Source organism: Prenolepis imparis, unplaced genomic scaffold (assembly GCF_030444845.1).
Source record: "Prenolepis imparis isolate NDT839.2.m4 unplaced genomic scaffold, iyPreImpa1.0 SCAF_52, whole genome shotgun sequence".
Classification (NCBI taxonomy): Eukaryota; Metazoa; Arthropoda; class Insecta; order Hymenoptera; family Formicidae; genus Prenolepis; species Prenolepis imparis.
The window spans coordinates 93,593-116,228 of record NW_028141210.1 but is presented as its reverse complement, the minus strand read 5'-3'; the positions used below and the strand labels follow the sequence as shown (position 1 = coordinate 116,228).

The 22,636-nt window shown below is 28.3% G+C and overlaps 1 protein-coding gene and 1 pseudogene across 2 annotated transcripts; both read right to left on the bottom strand.

Annotated features, from left to right (window-relative positions):
• Window positions 1-1,970: 1,970 nt before the first annotated feature.
• LOC145947192 (uncharacterized) lies at window positions 1,971-6,890 on the bottom strand. 2 transcript variants are annotated; one of them, XM_083056987.1, is made up of 6 exons: window positions 6,124-6,890; window positions 4,720-5,123; window positions 3,872-3,971; window positions 3,172-3,273; window positions 2,932-3,090; window positions 1,971-2,135 (listed from the first exon to the last, which is right to left on the bottom strand). In XM_083056987.1, exons 1-6 carry the CDS (start codon window positions 6,415-6,417, stop codon window positions 2,070-2,072), a joined length of 1,125 nt encoding a protein of 374 aa, XP_082913113.1. In that variant the 5' UTR covers window positions 6,418-6,890; the 3' UTR covers window positions 1,971-2,069. The 2 variants fall into 2 exon arrangements, with proteins under 2 accessions (XP_082913113.1, XP_082913114.1); XM_083056988.1 differs by having other exon boundaries at window positions 3,902-3,971.
• Window positions 6,891-7,272: 382 nt separating this feature from the next.
• LOC145947198 (uncharacterized) lies at window positions 7,273-8,044 on the bottom strand (annotated as a pseudogene).
• Window positions 8,045-22,636: the final 14,592 nt, after the last annotated feature.

Here is a 22,636-nt window from a genome sequence, read left to right as displayed (position 1 = left end):
GTTCACTACTTTTGCAGCTGACTCCATCTAGAACTGAAGTAAATTAGTATTTTTTTCAAATTATTAAAAAATATCATATAAATAATATTTAAATAACATATAAATGAATAAATAAATGAATTGATATAAGAATATAACATAACACACAACTCGAGTGAAATACCCCGTATACAATTTCATGCTATACCTCACGGCAGCGAAACTTATTTAAATCAGGTTTGTTGATTCTATTTTTAATCTAAAAATTACTTAAATTGGTATTTTTTTAAATGGAAAAAATCCACGTGCAAACAGGGAGACTCAGGGCTGAAAATAAAAATCTGAAAAAATTAGAGAATCATTTTTTCTACATTTGGAGCTGATTTATGACCATCCAACATGATCTTCCATTTAACGACCACCCTAATATATATATTTATATGTTATATATTTATTATCTATATTTATATTTAAATTTTATATAAGTGTATTATATTTTATATATTATATTTTATATATTTATATTTTTATATATATTTGTATATGTATATATGCGTAATAATGCATTTATAGGAAATTAATATAATTTTCTTATTTTATTGTAATATACGTTTAATATAAAATATGTACAATATGTACATATATATATATATATATATATATATATATATAATAATAATAATTGTTGTTTCTCTTACTTGTAAGCGATCGTGCTGTTTCGTAAATAAAAATATCTGCAATGGAACTTCACAAAAGATACCTAATGCACAAGCTAATTGCATAATCAAGAAAACATCGTCAAGATGATTAGTGATCGAATATATCAGTTCGATAATTATAAATGCACCGTTGACACCTGATAAGAACCGAAATATTCTATCGCGAATTATCTGAAACTTCGTGGCAGTTCGTGGTAGAGGCCAACAACAAGCAAACAATAAATCCACCTTGAGAAAAGCAATAATTTTATCTAGCGTCGGTGCAGTTCTCATATTAACTATTATTGCATTTTCTTCCACATGAGGGTTCAAACCGCAACTATCCTTCTTGTGGTTTTCTCACGACTTTACAAAGAATTGTACAAGAAAAAAATGCAAAACGTAGCATATAAGTGAAGAAATTCCAAGACAATGTGTGTAAGATTGCGCACCAGTAATATTAAGTATCTCAAGAGAGAAATATTGCGGCGTTCAAAATTATTTCTCTCATTCGCATTTTCTTACCTTTCAACACCATACGCAAGCCTAAAGATTAATAAATTATAAGACTGACAAGTGTTTTACCAGAGATGTGGTATAATGTTACGCGTTCTATAGCAGTTATTTCTAGCTTGAATTATTGTGGGGTGTTTTATAATGATAGCACAGAATGAAAACGCGACCAATAAATTGCCTCAGAATATGAAAATAAGTATATTATGAAATACGTACAGATACAGTAAAAAGAATTGATAGCACGTAACAATAGAATTTTCGCTTGTCTTGCTAGTCTCAACGATTTAATTTAAAGAATAATCTGAATAAATTAATAATAATAATAATTTATCTTTAATTAATTTATTACAATTCGGAGAATTCGATAATAAAGAAAATATTGTCCGTAAAATTCAAAAAAAAAAAAATAAAATAAAAGATTTTCTCAATCTTCCTCAAAATGTGTTCAAATCTGTGCACTTATTGTTAGTGCACTTATTGTTAGTTTTTACAGAAAACTAATGATCTTAAATGTTTCTGATATAAGTTGAAATAAGTAAGTAATTAAGTCAAAAATAATAATAATTATTATAATAATAATTATTATTTGTTGGTAAGGAATAACGCTATGTACTTAGTGGGCGGTCTTTAAGTGACACCCTGTATACATACAATATATATACATACACATTATACACACACAAATTACTTTAATAATTACACATGTAAAATCCAAATATTTAAATCAAATTTACCAGATTAAGATTTGCCAGATATTTTATATATTTATTTATTCTTTTTTACATAAAGAATTATTACCACGATTGATACATTTTTTTATATTTATTGCATAGACATTTATTTGAAAAAAGTGTACACTTTTATTATTATTTCGAATTAATCCACATCATTAGAAAGAATTGCTCGAAATGACGTCAGATAAGAAAATGCCATGGATACATACTGTAAAAATATTTCAAGAAATTTCTGTAAATCTGCTACTTTTTTAAATTAAAATATTTGATTTTTAGCAAAAAGAAAACAAATATTATAATTGCATAATAAAATAATTGCTTATATAATCAAAATAAAGGTTTCAAATTTGTTTTCTTTTATTTAGATACAAGACTAAAAAAATATTTAAAAAATGATATAAAATTATATAAAATTAGATAAAATTTAAAATATATATGTAATATATAAAATTATAATAATTTGAATTTTTATATCTGTGTATAATTATATAATATATGCATAATTTTATCTTTATAGTTATAAAAATATAATATTTTATTATTATCTAATTATATTTTTTATATTTTATATTGTATATAAAATATAAATAGATATATGTATTTATACACACACATGCATGCATTATTTTTTAAATATAATATAGATGATAGCACTATTAAGTTGTCAGAGATATCGATAATTTTGCGACATAAAATTAACTATACGAAATAGTATTTGCATACTCCATTTTTTTTGAATAATTTTACAATAATTTAAGAAAACAAAAACAATATTGATTTTTTACGTGATTTATTTAATATAAATACAATATAATATAATAATATAAATGAAAATGATATATTCTCCCATATAGAAACATTTTACAGCAACATATCTTCCTATTTTATATAAAATTATTCCGAATAAAATAGGATATGTAAATACTTCTTTTATTTCCATTGTATATCTTAAAATAAAAGATAAGGTGCAATTGTTAACGCGACACTACAATGCACTATCTTACAGATGCATAATGTTGCAAAGTTAAAGCCGCGACCAAACCAGGAACGGATACAATAACGGGTCGTTGAGTTCGAAATAAAGTGTACAACATAATTTTCTGTGTAGCAACTCCGTGTTTATACCACAATGAATTATATACAGCATCCCCCACATTAGAACTCTACAATATTGAATTTGAATATACTGAATGTATACATATGTCATAACATGCGTTTATTTAATTTCGTTTGTTAAAACTTACCATACTCATTAAATGATCAGCTGGCCAAGTGCATAAAAATACTTTTGTCAATGATGAACAACATACGATCGAATACTGCATTTTTACAAACAACGGAAAATCCTGTTTTAAAAAACAATGTTATAATATATGAATAATGTATAAATAAGAACAGAAATGCCTTCCCACATGAACTTTATACCGAGGTATATCCTACATGCTTTTCTCTAAAAATTTGCGCATCATAACAATTTTATTTAAAAAATAGCATCGCTGCCTCGAAACAACGGAAAAATGTGAAACAGTTTGAAGTTTGATATATGTCAAAGTAAGATTAGAAATCATATTTTTTTCCTGTTTTGGATATCATGTTCCTACTGATTAACAGTCATGATACGCAAATATTCAAGGACGAAGCACGCGCATTAGATATACCCAAATATGCAAATTCAAGTGGAAAAAGGAATTCTGTTTTAATCTGTGCATAAATAAAACAAGATTACACATGAAAAGTCTGAAAAATATCAACTTATGTAACGCAAATAATGTTATATGTCAATGTTATATATCAATTTGTTATATGTCAATGTTATATATCAATTTGTTTTTATAAGTAGTTGTATTTATTATATTATGCGACAATAATAATATAAATTATTTTTGCTTTTTATTATTTAATAATTAATTTAAAAATTGAATTAATAAAAAAATGGATACACACGCCAAGAAAGGTAAGACCGCTGAATATTACCGTTATAGTGCTAACACCTAGCGATGATAACGTTACGTGTGAAATGGAAAGGGTTACTTGTTTCGCAAACCTGTAATGATTTATAAAGCTACATAAAAATTATATAAATATATATGTATAAGTATACCGGGTATTCAAAATAAAGCGTTACAAATTTTTATCTTCAAAAATATTGTTTACAGAAAAAAATGTATCAAATTAAAATTGCAGTATTTCAAGGGGGACATAAGTTGATGTTATAGGAATGTTCGTAGGTGGCAGTTTTCAAGGTCATTTCAAGGTCAATTTGATTATTTTAAATGGAATTACCCTAAGTGTTTTACGTAAATAGATTCCTTGTAACATTCTACATAAAAAATTATAAGGATAAAATAGCCAAAAATTGAACAGTTTATGAGATATTTTATATCTCAATTATGACATATTTTGATATAAATACAAAATTTGATATAAAATATAAAATATCTCGTAAATATCTAGTTTTCGATAATCTTACCTTGACATTTTTATGTTTATAGAATAATTAGATGAATCAATTGGTATAAAGAAAACGCGTAGTTGTTTTTAAGAAAAAATATGTAGCTGCATGTTGCAAATTGTATACTTTTTTTTAATGATGTTAGATATACAATATATAAATATACATATAAAAATAAGACATTAAATAAGGAAACAAATTTAACAAACCTTTTTACATAATTAGCTAATTGCTTGATTATACGTATATTAATTATATATTCATATAATATATTCATTAAATATTCATATTTATTAATTATATATATATTATTAGGTAATGAGTTCGATTTAAGATTTACCTTAAAAGCTCTTGATGCTCTCGTATACATGCTTTCCAGTCAGAGTGTTCTGTGGCCATGCGAAATTTATTGGCCAAAATTTCGAATCTAGCCGTCGAGAACCAAAGCAAAAGAGCAAGAAAAACGGTTGCGCAGACCTGAGCATAGACTTGATACAAAGCAAATGACTGATGTAAATAAATAATTCCTTTCATCGGTTGGTAATCAATAGAAAATGGATACTCTAATTCCAATACGGAATGAGCTAGCACCAATGGTACTAAAATCAAACCAACTAAAGTTACGGTCATCAATATTAGCGTTACGCTATAAAACCCTATATATTTATTTATATATTCCTGTATAATATCCTTTTCTGTTGGATTCGCATATTTGTTGTAATTTTCCATCTTCAAAATTACATTCTGCAATGTTATTAACACAATTATTTTAAGCAATTTTATATTTTGTCATTTAACTTTATGCTATAACTAATACTATATTTTATATAAAATAATTTTACTCAACTAAAATAAGAATTATAAATATATAAAAATAAGAGTTATATAGTATATATAAAAAGAATTATGGGTATATAAAAATTTTTTTTATAAAAATATATAGGAAAAATAAAAAATTATATAAAAATATATACATAGAATATATGTATATAAAAATAATTCTTACATATATGTACAAATATTTTATTTTAAATTCAACAGTAATTTGAATATTATCTTTTGTGTTTCGAATACTTCAATTTTTTTAGATTTAATTTTTCAAAGAATATAATGCGTATATACTACATATAGAACACTTTGAAAAGTTTTAAAATTATATACCTAATATATACATATACATATATATATATATATATATAAAGACATGCACAGTGTTTGCTGTTATCTAAATAAAATTATATAGATGATTATCTAGATGAAATTTTGGCGTCATCTTATCTTTATATAGATAATAAAAATATGTATTATTATCTATATCTTCATTTTAGATAAAAAAAAGTGTTATTTTTACTAAATTATCTAGAATAATGTGTTCAGATAATTTGGTTTAGAGTTATAGCATATAAAAATATTTAAGTAGTAGAACTTAAGCAGTAAGCAATAGAAACTTATAAATAAAAGTATAAATATATTTTTATATCCCTTTTATAATTTATATTGTTTTTATAACTGTGCTTACATAAGCGGTCGTAAAAATAATATTATCTGGAAGTTATCTAGATAAATCGCCCCATATAATTTTATCTTTTATCTAAATATATTTAAAACAAAATCATCTTTATCTTATCTAAGATTAATTGATATATTTTCATGTTATCTTTATCTAGTTAATTTTAAAATCATCTAAACACACAACACTGGACATGCATAATATAAAAATATATAGAATTTGCTTCTCTCTTACTTGCAAACGATCGTACTGCTGCATAAACAGATATATTTGCACTGGAACTTCGCATAGGGTACCTAAGACGCAGCCTAGTTGTATTACAACCAAAATATTGTCATACTGAGAAATGATTCTATACGTCACCGCACAGATCATCAGCATCGAATGCAAACCGTTGAATAAACGAAAAAATTTGTCGTAAGTGATTTGCGTTTTTGTTGCAGTGGGCGGTAATGGCCAACAGCACGCAAAGAACAAATGCATTCTCAAGAAGGCGATGAGTTTTTCGAATGTTACAGAGCATGCCATAATATAATTATACAGTGAGTTTCCTCAAAATTCACAAACTGCACGTGCTACTTTCAATTCAACTCTGCCTCATGATAATTTTTATCCGTACGAGAAAAACTTGGGAGCGATAAATAAAAAAAAGCATTACTGGTATCACATTTTAGACTATAGATCGTCGGAAAAAGACGCACGCAATCCAGCAAATAAATATACAGCGAGCGGCAGATGTTCTTTTCCTGCTGTAAACACTAAAGTACTCGAATAAATAATAAAGACTCTTAAAGTGGAAACACAAGAGAGACGCGTCTCTACAACATTTCTTTTATTATGATAGTTTTTTATAATCTCGATATAATTGCGCGAAATTGTGAGATGCACCAAAGTGCATAAGTGCATAACTCTCGATACATTTGCTATTATTTGTTGCCGTTACTTCCGCTTAAGGGCAGTAGCGGTTTTAAAATAGTGTAGGCCACATATAGATGTATATCTAACTTATTTCTTCTCGATATAAGTATACTACAAACATGTTTGTATGTAATTATATTGGAAAGAGAACGCGATATATGTTCTTCCCCCTTCCCTCTTTATTTCTTCTTGACTATTACATTAGAGAAAAAAAAGCAACAGTTAAAATTTCTTTTCCTCTATGAAGAAATATGGTTTTGCAAAATATTCAAATCATGTGCAGCAATAACGGGATTAGTTAAAAATACCTTATCGAATTTCAGTAATGGTCCCCGGTCGATCGATTTTTCAATTGACTTAATTGATAGCGCTTGGGTCTAAATTATATATAAAACATATACTCGTATCTGTCCCAGTCGATCATACGGTGTACATTGATTACAAGACTTGACAAAATAATTTTTTTTACTCGCGTATCAAAGGTTTCATGCAATCGGCGGATATTACACCATCGTAAGGTAACTGGGTAACCTGAAATCCAGGGATATCGCGTACAACGTAGCGGTAATCTCAAACTCATATGAACAACATACGGTCCTTTATATTTTGGAATAAGTTTCTTATTAACTCCTAGTATCCACATTCGCGATCATGACGTAATCGCCTTCGGTATAGGTGGTGGCTGTTTTATGAGTGCGATCAAATGACTTCTCGTTCTCAGCTTGATTTGCTAAAATTTTTTGTACTGCCTCTTCTCGCAATGCCGGTAGGTCTCAATCGATTGTGGTATAATCGCATAAAGTTAAGCGTAAAGAATTATTGATTTCGCCTAATTGTTCTAAACTAAACCAAACAATAATTGGCTCGGAGTATTTCCGGACGATCTTCATACGGTGTTATTAATGGAAATCTGCCAAATGGATTATTTGATCTCATTTATTCGGATTGTTGTTCAGTTTAGCTAGCATTGGTGTTAGAAATCTATTCATTCTTTCTACTTGTCCGTTGGCTCGAAGTGTAGCAACGGCTATCAGGACGTGTTCTATACCACAGTATATACAGTAGCGCAACTCTCTCAATTTCTTGATACATAAAATGGAGTACGCGCGAAATCAGCGAGTATATTCAGTACCGCCATCTGAACTTTTCTCTCACTCTTTCTTTTGATTTTCTTTCTCTGATTCATACTGAGGGATCGAGTAGCTGAGGTATGGTTAGGTAAGAGATTTGAAAGAGAAAAAATAATAATAAATAATTTGCGATATAAGTATACATATGTATAATTTATTGTACATTATAGTACATTATAATTTCTTAAGATAAAATAAAACATAAATTATAATTACGCACTTTATAATTTTCCTATAAAATATTTGTTATAAAATATATATATAATATAGAATTATTTATTAATAAATATATTTAATAAATATCTTGGTTTTTTTATTCATTTATTTGCTTTAATATATGGATTTTAATTAAACGCATATATTATCATATGTTATAAAAATTTTTTAAATATTTCTTTTAATTTTAAGCTTTTAATTGTGTTAAATATATATGTGTGCACATTAATATGTAAATATATGAATATTTGATGTGATTCTTTTGTTATCTGTTATGTCAAGTATAAATTATTATTTATTTTAATATTTAAATTATGTTATATAATATTTTATATTTTTTTATGTATTTACTTGTCTTATATATATTAGACATTATATTATTAACAATGTGTGATCTCTTATATACATAATTTTTATTAAAATTAATTTATTTTACATGTAGTAATGTGCTAAAAAGAGATCGAAAATAAAGAGAAAATGAGATAAAAGTTTAGATGGCAGTACTGGTTATACTCGCTGATTTCACGCATGCGCGTTCCATTTTATGTTACACAAACATCAAAGGTGCCGACAGAGAGTTGCGCTACTGTATATACTGTGTCTATACATTGTTCTTTCAGAAAATTTTTTAATTCATCTGACGTGAAAGTAGTGCCGCGATCGCTTACAATGCGTCGCGGTTTACTGTAAGACCGGAAATAGTCCTTTAGATGCTTTATCGATTCGCTAGTCGCAGTCGACTTACAAGAATAAAGACGTATGAATTTCGTAAATGCATCTACAATCAAGAATATATATTTATAGCCTTTATTAGTTTTCTGGAGAGGCTTATAATGATCGATATGATAAGTTTGAAACGACAGATTACCTTTCGGGATGCTATGTAAATATCCCTTTGACTTTCCGCTAGGCGGGGAAAATTCGATACATTTTAAGCAATTTTCTAAATATTTTTTTAACTTTTTCCCGCATATTTGGAAACCAATATACCTTATTAATGTTATCGATTACTTTGCTAATCCCGACGTGACCAAGGTCATCGTGACACGTGTAAGTATAACTTTATACTCCATCGTCTGTGGTACGTAAAACAATAGCTTTCTTTAATTTATTTTTTTATATACAAGGCCGTCTCGAAATTCATACATTTTATCTTTGGTTTTTTCTAGTTTATCTCTAATTTTGTAAATCTCAGGGTCTTGATCTTGTTTAATGGAAAAGACGCGTTCGAATGTATTGCCCTTTAAAATCAAGATGTTATTGCAGCGGCTAAGGGCGTCTACGTGCGTCATACGTTTGTTAGAACGGTGGACTATCTCAATCATATTGTTGCAAAAACATTGCCCAGCGTGCTATTCGCGGATTAATCGTTTGCTTGCTTAACGTAAGACGGAAATTATCGCAGTCGGCGACTATCTTGAATCGAATACCGGTAAATAAACATGGAAACGTTTTACCGGATATATAGCGGCTAAACACTCCAGCTCAAAGCTGTTATATTTAGATTCGGCGGGCGGCGTTCTATGACTAAAATATGATACTGGTTTATATTGTGCGTCGTCTTGTCTTTGTAACAAGATAATGCCGAATCCGCTCGTGCTCGCGTCGCAATGTAATTCGATTGCCGCCTTAGGGCAATAAATCGCTAAGATCGGTTGATTGGTTAAATAAACTTTTAGCGCGTCGAACGCATTGTTCTCTTCTACTCCAAATTTAAAGTTAACGCCCTTTTTTAACAAGTCATATAATGGTTTCGCAACGATAGAAAATTTCGGTTTAAATTTTCGAAAATAGCTCGCTAATCCTATAAATCGCTGTACATCTTTTGTGTTACGAGGTATAGGATAATTAACGAACGAGTTCGAGTTCGCGAGTTGTTGCGTCATCTGCTTCCTGGGTCGTGTTCTGATCGACTTCTCCACCCACAGCGTTTTCCTCCACACATTCCACATAATTTGCGTCTTCTTCCTAGCTTAACGCATCGGGCGCCTTCTGCTGTAGACGCAGTAGTAGTTCAGCTTTATTGCCATATATGCTGGCAGACCTCTTGCTCGAAGAAGTTCCCTCAGATGTGCAACACTGCATCCGGATGCACTTCCTGTGCTCACCATTATGGAACAGTTCTTTTTTCACCACGCGATACCTATTTATAGGGCAACGTATGCTCGCGACAGTGGCACGATACTGTAACACTTTGAGATATCGCCCTTTATCCCGCACCTTGCGGAATAATCACACGCGACACACTCGTTTCTCGACACGCACCACGTATCACGGTGAATCTCTACTTTAACGTGTAGATTACAACGCCTCGAATCCCACTTCTGAAATTTGTAGGATGGCTCTTTATTTAAAGCTTATAGATGTATACAGATGTAGTTCTTTCGGAAGAATGACCGAATAGTGACCGACTCGCTGTCGGACGCTCGTTTCTTATACGCTCGCTTTTTTAAGGGATTGAGTTACGCGATAAGTCGTCAGCTCGATATCGCCACAGTATATACAGTAGCGCAACTTACTGAAATTTATGATGCCCAAAACGGAGTGCGCATGCGCGAAGTCAGCGAGTAAATACAGTACCGTCATCTGAACTTTTATCTCACTTTCTCTTTCTTTGTTCACGCTCTCTCTCGCTCATTCTCTTAGCATTTAAATGGTCGTGAAAACATATGTTTTTATTGACAAGTTTGAGTGCAGAGTAATTTCAAATAGTAAGAAAGTGATTACAAAGTAGTCTTGTGTCACAGCTTGTGTAGTGAAAGTGAAGTGCGAGTGAAATTAGTGGAAAAAAAGTGGAAAGCTGATTGAAGCATATTATCCTTAGAGGAAATGGTTAACCTATATATATTTATATAGATTTTTTTTATTTTCTCGTAGGAAGCACTTTGATTTTAGCTTTGTGTTTTAGATATATTGGGCGTTTTTAAATATTAAAAAATAAATAATTTATATTTACAATATTTTAAATTGTACTTAAATTTATTTTAATTTATTTAATGTATCCTTATACTCAAAATTAATCTTAATAATCAAAATGTTTGTATTAATTTGGATTTACAATGTTAATAGATTAATTAATAAATTGGAAATTTTTTATTAGTTGTAATTTACTTGTAATTTAATGTACGTATTTTTATATTTTTATTGTAAAATAAAATATTCATAATAATAAAATATATTTATTACATTCATTCATTATATTTATTTATATAATATTCATATTCAATTTAATATTTATTCATTTATTATATATTCATAATAATTAAATATTCCAATATTTATTATAAAATATGGTATATTTTATTGAAAAATATATATTTATTTTATTTAATAAATTGCATTAGAATGTTTTCAAAAATTTCATTATTAAATTATTAAATATAATTAAAAATATGTACATATACAAAAAAGAGAAAAAATAAAGCGTAGGAGGAAGAGTGAGAAAAAAGTTTAGATGGCGGTACTGCATGTACTCGCTGACTTGGCGCATGCGCACTCCATTTTGAGCATCATATACATCAAAGGTGCCGACACAGAGTTGCGCTACTGTATATACTGTGATATCGCGGAGCAATAAAGGGATCGGAAAGGGATCGGGCGCTTTTATTCCTACACATAGTTATTTTTTAAAAAAGGAAGCACTTGAACATTGGAAACTACAATTTTAAAATTATAAAAGCATGTTTTTCTTACATCATAATTGATTAATTTCATTATTCATCTGTGCAGAAAATTATTAAGATAAGATAATCGAAAATGAATATATTAGGAGTATTTTCATATACCTATATTTTGTTAAGTAAATGTATCAGAATGTGTGAGAATAAAATATCTTTTGTAAACCATTCATTTTTCGACTATTCCACTCTAACAATTTTTTACGCTAAATGTTATGAGAAATTGATTCAAGTAACAAAATTATGGTAGTTTTGTTTAAAAATAATATAATGATAATCTTGAAATTTCAAAAATGCCTCCATCTGGAATATGATAGTGGTTTTCAAAAAATAGCAATGCGTTATTTAATATGATTTAATTTGGTATTATTTTAAATTTATTAATTTATTAATTTAAATTATATAAATTTAAATTAAATTTATTAATTTAAATTATATAAATTTAAATTAAATTTATTAATTCAAATTATATAAATTTAAATTAAATTTATTAATTTTAATTTATTAATTTTAAAAAATTTATTTTTAATGGGCTCAATTTTTTAAATATTATTATTTTTGTAGATTAAAATAACATTATTTTATAAATAATATAAAACAGTATTTTTAACTATATAATTTACGCTAATTAAAAAAAATATATATATACAGGGTGTCCCAGAATGATGGGGACTAAATTCGTGTGCAGATTCCTGGGATTATTTGGAGACGATTTTTCCTCAGCGAAAATGTCGAGGGAGGTCATTATTTTTTGCATGTTTCCAATTTTTGCCATCATGTATCTTTGTAACTAACAAGCCTTAAATTAAAATTCTATTAAAGTAAACTCTACTTCAAATTAACTAAAGAATGTGAATTTATTATTATTTTATTTCCACAAGGCTTAGTTTGCGAAAAACTCTTTATTTTCAATCGCTTATAACTCGAAAATTATTGGTCTCTAGACATTTTTGCTGAGGAAAAATCGTCTCCAAATGATCCCAGGAATCTGCACACGAATTTAGTCCCCATCATTCTGGGACACCCTGTATATATATATATATATATATATATATTATTTTAATATGTTTAAACTTTCGAATTTTTTATTTAATATATATTTAATTATTTATTATGACTTCTTTAATCATTAAAATAATAAAAAAAATCAATTTTATAAGAATTTAATCTTTTTTACAAAAGTACTGTTACAAATATGTTGAAGATAATTACGCACTATCAAAAAACTATGTATACATATAAAATGTTACTAATCTAGTATACGTCCAATATCGTTCGCAATGCCATGAAATATGAGAATGTAGCACAAACAACCTAAAAAATAAAAAAAGCAATAATTTTACGAATATATTTTAATAAGTGAATATTACAATGGATATTAATATCTACCGTTCCGCAAAATCTCATTGAAACAATAGGTATAAAATGAGTGCCGCTAACTACAACTGGTTTCTGACACCTTTGAATGACCATAAAGATCGTTCGACGTACATTTTGTGATGCATTTGTCCATGGAGAATCATAAATTTGCCAGGAAATATTATAACTCTAGTAAGAAAAGGTATAAAAATTTGTCAGCGTCCTTGCTATTTTCAAATTAAATAGATTGATACAAAATTAATAAATATTTCTTTATTTAATTTAATTGTAAAATTAAATATGTACTTATATTTAAGAGAGAGCATGTAGATTGCGCCTTTTGAAATATTAATTGTTTAATGTATCATATTTAATTAATACATTATCAAAAATATGAATATATTATTTGTTATTAATATAATTTATAATATATATATATATATATATATTATATATTAAAATATTAACCATATTGGTTATTGCTTCTGCCGACCAGCAGCAAACGAAGAGTCTCCAAATTGAAATAGAAGTGATCAACAGAGACAAACTTAGCTCCACTATAGATGCTTTCTGTAATTTACACGAAATTATAATGATATGCTAGAGATTACAATTTATACATTTTGTAATAAAAATATAAATTACAGGACAAATGCAAAAAAAACACTTTAATTATGCAATGTATGTATATGTATGTATATTACGTTTAAAATTAAAAATGATAATTAACTGGACTTTTCGAACTTTTTGGTAGACTCTGTCGATTATATCTTTGAAAGTTCAATAAGAATATTAATCAGTTTACATTAAGAATTTAAAGGCTCCTTCTATATTAAATATAAATTGAGTATTACATAGGCTATAGGAGCACGTACGCGGTGCGTTGATTCCAACGAAAATTAAGTTTTCGTTGGAATTAAATAATTGTGCACGGGGCACGAATATTGCTTGGTACATTGCCAAGACTTTTTTCGGAATAATTTCTACTAGAGATTTTTAATTCCGATTATCCCCTCTGACCCTCCTACAGAAATATAGGCGAGAAAAATATTGGTCCGAAAGTCCCGATTCAGCGACTTTCGGACCAATATTTTTCTCATTCAATTCCAAGAAATTAGAAAATGCAAGGGTGCCTAATAATTTGGTCAATGGCTGTATATGTATATATATGTACAATATGTATATACATATGTATATATATTATTTGAGAAATCAATTTGGAAATTAAGAATTCTAAATACAATAATTACTTAAATGTAAAAAAATAGATCGAAAGATAATAATTTATAATAAAAAGCCCTTCACCAATGATCTTTAAATATATTGTAAAGGTGAAGATAATTAACTTTGTTTTAAATCGAATTTGTACATCAAATTTGCACACTCTAAACATAATTTAATTTAATTTGTTTTAAATTAAGTTTGTATACAAAAAAAATTTTTAAATATAACTTAATTTGATTTAATACAGTGTAGTTTTTCCAAGGTCAAATAAATCTCGAATATACATGAAAAATCATCGAACAAATGTCTTTATTAAATAGTTACCAATTAAAATAATGATAATATTATGTATAATATTATAAATAATTAAAAAAAAAAAAATATATTATAGTTGCTATTATTTGTATTGTTATTTATTTATTTTTATTTATTTACGATAGGATAATTCATAAGAAATTTGAAAGCATATTGAATACTTACATTTAGAATCAGCAGACCGCAAGCAATTACGTATATAGAAGCAACAATCGTCAATTTGAGAAGTATATAACAAGCAAAACAATCAAGTTCCCGTACGTAACTAAATTAAAGAATTGTAAAATAATGTAATTTATGTATAATAATAATAATACTTTAATTTTTAACTTATAATATTAATATATAAAATTAATAGACATTACATTATGATATTTTAGCTAATTTGACTATCTAAAATATTACTATCGCTTTTAAAATGGATAAGAAAAAATTATTTAATATGACATAATAAAATTAATAAAATGCTTTAACGAGAGTTGCAATTTTCAAAATTTGTAATTTCAAGATTATTACACAAAATACACTTTTATATATATTAAATTATTTATAATTTTTTAATTACGCGCACTTGCGCGAAAATAATTACAAATTTATGTTATCTATTATTCCTTAAATAAAAGTATTAAAAAGAGTGTGTATTACATCTCAAGAAAAAGAGTGTGTATTGTTTAAAATATATTTTACATTTTCACATATAAAAAATATGTTAGATTATACCGGGTGAGGCAATAATTATTAGCACCTTAAATAGTTTTATAAATATTGATTTTAAACAAAAATGTTTCAAACAAAAGTTGTAGGGTTTCGAGGGGGACATAACATCGTAATCAAGAATTGCCCTTGAGTGACGTTTTTCAAGGTCATTTGAAGATTATTTATGTTTTTTTAAATGGAATTATCTAAATTTTTTTATATAAATCGATTCCCCGCAATATTCACTATAAAAAGTTATAAGGGCAACATGGCCAAAAAATGAATAGTTTACCAGATATTTTATAAATTAATGCAAGCATGTCAAACACGCGGCCCGCGGGCCGCATGCAGTTCGCCAACAAAAAGACTGCGACCCACCGAGACTTTCTGAAAATGTTTCGAAAAAATATTTATTAATTATTTTTAAGTAAATAATATATTAAATTGTAATTTTTTTATTTTTTAATAGTTTCTATTTTTATTTTTTATAAAAAAAGTCGTAAAATATTTTTAACTTATAAAATAACATAAGATGTAAAAAAGACTATGTAGGTATAATATTGAAACATTGAATATAATAATTTTAAAAATCGTATTTTATTTATTTTTGAACATTGAAAACATGTGGCCCTTAGTTTAATATAAAATAGATCATGTGGTCCGTAATGCAAAACGAGTATGACATGTCTGCTTTAATGTTACATAATTTTACATAAACTATAAAATATCTTGTAAAATATTCATTTTTCGTCGATCTTATCTCAATTCTTTTATGTACAAAATAAGAAAAAAATCAATTAGTGTCAAGAAAATATATTGTCGTCTTTAAGAAAAAATATGTATGTAGCTGCTAGTTGCAAATTACCCACATATATCTTCATTGTATATTTTTACCCATAATACTCATACATACATATGATAGAGGAGTTCAAAGCAAGTTCAGAACTTATAACACAAGATCTTTGAACAAAATTAAAAGCAAAAAAAAAGAACGATAAAAAGTACATATGCATATCAACTGATAAAAAATACAAATGCATATCAAATAAAAAGATAAAAAGTACAAATTCATATTAAATGGAATGATAAAAAGTACAAATTCATATTAAATAAAATATTTATAAAAGATGTTCGAAGTGATGATCATCATTATCAATACAACGCTGGATTCTTCCAATCACTGATTGGCTTGCTTTTTTAATAATGTCAGGATTTATTGACGCACAGGCTGCAATAATCCGTTGTTGCATGTCTTGAAGTGTAGTTGGTTCTTTTTTGTAGACCATGTCTTTTAGAGGGTTCCCCATAGAAAAAAATTTAATGGTGTCAAGTCGGGTGAACGAGCTGGCCACACTACACAACCTCCACGTCCAATCCAGCGATTTCCAAATTTTTCATTGAATTTATTTCTCACAATGAAAAATGAGCTGGACATCCATCGTGCTGATACCACATTATTTGTCGTGTGATTAAAGGCAAGTCTTCTAACAAAAGATCCAATGTATGCTCAAGAAAATTAACATAGCTGTTGCCATTTAGATGTCCATCGAAAAAATGAGGACCAATAATTTTGTCACCTATGATGCCGCACCATACATTAAAAGATTATTGTCTCTGGTGTTCGACCTGCCGCAACCATTGAGAATTTTGTACTGCCCAGAAATGCATGTTATGCAAATTAATATTTCCGTGATTAGTAAATGTTGCCTCATCAGTAAATAATATGGTATCAAAGAAAGAGTCATTATTTCGAATCTGATCTTGAGCCCATAGACAAAATTCAACACGATTCACAAAATCCATTCCATGTAATCCTTGGTGAAGGTTGAGATGGTATGGATGAAGTTTGTGACGATGCAAGATACGGAGCACGCTCCTCTGACTAACATTAGATTCTCGTTCAATTTGTCGCGAATTTACGTAAGGATTTTGAGCTATCATTGCAAGAACTCCAATTTTATTTTCTTCATGAGTAATTCGCTTTTCACGTTCGCTTTTACGGGTATTTAAACTACTGGTTTGTCTGAGTTTATCGTACACATTTTTAAATGTTTGACGCGAAGGTTGAACGCGATTAGGATATTGTTCAGCGTATAAATTTTTCGCTTGCACTGAATTTTTTTTACATTCTCCCCGTAAATGAGGAGCATGTCAACTTGTTCTCCAAATGAATACATCTTGTACAATTGACAGGTTTATCGATATTAATCTCTTTATGTTTATACCTATTTTATTCTCTAGATTTATTAAGAAGTCCTTCAAAGCATGTTTGTTTTTATTGAAGTGATTTTATGTATTTATTTTTATTGAGGTAATCACTTCAAGAAAAATAAACACTGCTGAAAGACAACTTAGCAAGTTCCTAGGAAAAACGACATGAAAATGGATTAAAATAAAATAAAAATAAAAATAAAATAAAATTAGTGGTTAATATATCTTATTTACGAGGAATGACAAAAACCAAAATATACTGATAAAACGTCATGTCGAAAATCTTTTATAAACGTTTCATTTGATATGCATAAGTACTTTTTATCGTTCTTTTTTTTTGCTTTTAATTTTGTTCATGATTTTGTGTTATAAGTTCTGAACTTTGCTTTGAACTCCTCTATCATATGTATGTATGAGTATTATGGGTAAAAATATACAATGAAGATATATGTGGGTAATTTGCAACTAGCAGCTACATACATATTTTTTCTTAAAGACGACAATGTATTTTCTTGACACTAATTGATATTTTTCTTATTTTGTGCATAAAAGAATTGAGATAAGATCGACGAAAAATGAATATTTTACAAGATATTTTATAGTTTATGTAAAATTATGTAACATTAAAGCAGACATGTCAAACTCGTTTTGCATTACTGACCACATGATCTATTTTATATTAAACTGAGGGCCACATGTTTTCAATATTCAAAAATAAATAAAATACGATTATTAAAATTATTATATTCAATGTTTCAATATTATACCTACATAGTCTTTTTTACATCTTATGTTACTTTATAAGTTAAAAATATTTTACGAATTTTTTTATAAAAAATAAAAATAGAAACTGTATTAAAAAATAAAAAAATTACAATTTAATATATTATTTACTTAAAAATAATTAATATTTTTTTCGAAAGATTTTCAAAAAGTCTCGGTGGGTCGCAATCATTTTGTTGGCGAACTGCATGCGGCCCGCGGGCCGCGTGTTTGACATGCTTGCATTAATTTATAAAATATCTGGTAAACTATTCATTTTTTGGCCATGTTGCCCTTATAACTTTTTATAGTGAATATTGCGGGGAATCGATTTATATAAAAAAATTTAGATAATTCCATTTAAAAAAACATAAATGACCTTAAAAAACGTCACTCAAGGGTAATTCTTGATTACGATGTTATGTCCCTCTCGAAACCCTACAACTTAAATTTAGATAATTCCATTAAAAAACATAAATGACCTTCAAATAACCTTGAAAAACGCCACTCAAGGGCAATTCTTGATTACGATGTTATGTCTCCATCGAAACCCTACAACTTTTGTTTGAAACATTTTTGTCTAAAATCAATATTTATAAAGCTATTTAAGGTGCTAATAATTATTGCCTCACCCGGTATATATGTACATATGTATACAGCCATTGACAAAATTATTAGGCACCCTTGCATTTTTTTTATTTCTTGGAATTGAATGTATGTAAGCTTTCTATTTACGTGTTGTTTTCATGCTACTGACCTTGTGAGAAGTTTAAGCAATTGAGGTATATCTCAAGTGCAAATAGCAAAAAAAAAACTGCACTTGAGATAGTCCTTTGGAGTGCAACACAAGAAGCTGAGCTCGTTTTCCTTCATTCAACTCGCATGTTTTAGGCATATACAGGGTGTCCGGTAATAGTCACGCCAACCGTCGTGTGCAGATTCTTGGGATCATTTGGAGACGATTTTTCCTCAGCAAAAATGTCGAGGGAGGTCATTATTTTTTGCATGTTTTCAATTTTTGCCATCATGTATCTTTGTAACTAAGCCTTAAATTAAAATTCTATTAAAGTAAACTCTATCTAAAATTAACTGAAGAATGTGAATTTATTATTATTTTATTTCCACAAGGCTTAGTTTGCGAAAAACCCTTTATTTTCAACCGCTTATAACTCGAAAATTATTGGTGTCTCGTGACTATTACCGGACACCCTGTATAGAAACCTCGGACAATTTATAAACAATAAATAGACAAAGAATTGCCTAGAAATTGCTTGAAACAAGAATGATCACATCTGTATTAATCGATGTCGAAATGCAAACTGAACAATTTTATAAATATTGTCACTTCTCTTAAAAAAAACTTGTACCTTGTACCTCAATTGCTTGAACTTTTCACAAGATCAGTAGCATGAAAACAACACGTAAATAGAAAGCTTACGCACATTCAGTTTCAAAAAAATTCAGAAAATGTAAGAGTGCCTAATAATTTTGTCAATGGCTGTATATATATTAATAATAATAAAATTTGGCAATAAGAATCAGTGTAACAAAAATTTATATTCCAAAATTGTTGAAATTTTGATTAAACAATTTTTATTATAAGAACCTTTGGAGAATTTTATATTTTTTTACTATAATGTTCTTATTTAGATAATTATGTTTATTGTAATATATATTTTCTTTCAAATCTCACTTTTTTCATTTATTCTTTTATGTTAGTTATATATATATATATATATATTGAAATAACACACTCTGTACATTTACAATTCTTACGATACAATAAAATGTTAAAAATACATTATAAAATAATGTTAACTTACTTTAATGTATTTTGATACATCATGATGGAGGCTCGGAGTTTATTAATAGTAAATACAGAACGCATTTGAATACCCAGTAAATAGAATTTGAAGGTAGCATGCCACATTGTAGAGATTATCATTAGATCGAGGATTATCGTAACTGATGAGTGTGTGATTGTAAGTACCTGATAAATGTAAACCGCGTAATAAATCCAAGGTTTGGATATCGAAAAAGAATACACGACAGTAAGCGGTAAATATTTATCAGTCAGCATTGGCGAAAGACTCGTTAAACCTGCAGCACCGATATGTATTAACGCTAAAGGAAAATATTTCGTACATGTATGGTGCATAAATTTCAACCATACACTTTTTTCGTATGACATCCATATTTTGTCAGGTTGATATATCTCGAATAACAATTTCTGCAAAACCACAAATTATAATATACATTATATTGTACATTAATATAAATTCAAGAATGCATGCAAGATTACATATGAAGTGATACGTGAAAATTAAAGATTAGATGAGTATTTTCATGAATTTGTATGTAACATGCAGGATGGGAAAAAAAGAAAACATAACGGAATGCTCTAATATTTCAAAAACTACAGATTAAAAAAAATGTTTCAAATAAATAAAACTTATAAATAAAATAATAAAATAATATACAATATATACAGGGTGTATAAGATAACCCGTCCACTCCTTTTATTTTGGAAACGGATTATTTTGGAATCAAAATTATGAAAAATCGCAAAATACGTATTTGGTTATACATATATATATATATATATATATATATATATAATTTTATACTTATTTTTTATGTATATATATATATATATACAGGGTGTCCCATTTTAATCTCCTCAGGCAAATATCTCGAAAAATATGGAAGATATGGAAAAATGTTTCAGACAAAAGTTGTAGGACTTAAAGAGGGACAGATGATGAAAATATGGACTTGACCTTGAGTGACCTATTGAAGGTCAGGTCAATGTCATCGATGTTTTCTTAAATGGAACCCCCTACTTTCTATTGCATATTCTTGTAGCCCTTGTCGAGACGTTTTCAAAACACTACCTATTGATGTCTCTTACGCAAGCCGTTCCCAAGATACGAAGCTTCAAAGTTGACATATCATCGGCATTTGCATTATCCAATGTATGTACACCGCGGGGAGGTTGTTCAGTCAAATTTGTACATCAAGTGGCCCTAAAAAGGGCAGACTTTGTGTGTGTAAGTGTGTATGTGTGTGTGGGTGTGTGTGCTTCTTTAGTAAAACTGTTCTCTAATTATTTTTCTTCTGGTTATTTTAATGTAAGGGGAAGGATAAGAAAATGGTAGAGAAAGAGAGATAAAAGTTTTACTAAAAAAGCACACACACACGCACGCACGCACACACACACACATACAAAGTCTGCCCTTTTTATAGCCACTTGATATACAAATTCGACTGAACAACCTCCCCGCGGTGTACATCGGGTAATGCAAATGCCAGCGGTATGTCAATTTTAAAGCTTTATATCTTGGGAACGGCTTGCGTAAGAGATCAATAGGTAGTGTTTTGAAAACGTTTCGACAAGGGCTACGTGAATATGCAATAAAAAATAGGAAGTTTCATTTAAGAAAACATCGATGACATTGACCTGACCTTCAATAGGTCACTCAAGGTCAAATCCATATTTTCATCATCTGTCCCCCTTCAAGTCCTACAACTTTTGTCTGAAACATTTTTCCGTATCTTCCATATTTTTCGAGATATTTGCCTGAGGAGATTAAAATGGGACACCCTGTATATATATAAAATAAATATAAATATATATGTAAATAAAAAACATAATGTGTTCTATTATATATACACTTGGCAAAAAAAAAAAACTTGAAAAGTAGTAAAAAATTGTCAAGATTCAAGAATTTATAACTCAGCTAATAATTGTGATATCGAGGTGTTTAAAAAACGAAAATGAAGCTTGAAGATTGTAGTTTGAGAAAATTTTAGTGCCGATTACGTGAAATAATCAGTTTTGCAATGACAAATGATAGAATGTGAACCTGCAAAACTGCTGAATAAAAGGTCTACTTTCCTGAATTGCACGGCGTGAATCAGTTGACGTAGCTCAATGGGATAAAAAGCACGTGAAAATTTGAACTTTTCTCTTTAAAATGCGCAGTGGCGGAACTCGATACGATAATTTTTTGCTGAGTTAACGCAATTTGAAAAAAGTCGGTTTTTTAAGGACAAATTGTGATTTAAAATGTGTATCTGCTATCTTTATTAATTCGAATCGTTGCAATTCTATTCAAGAATGTTGCATTGAATGCGGAGGTGTCCCGAAGCGAGCAAATTGTGCCGAGTATCTCGCGCAAACAAAGTCCGAGTAGAATATTCGCGGGGTTTTCGTCGTAAGAGTTTGGCACTACTTTC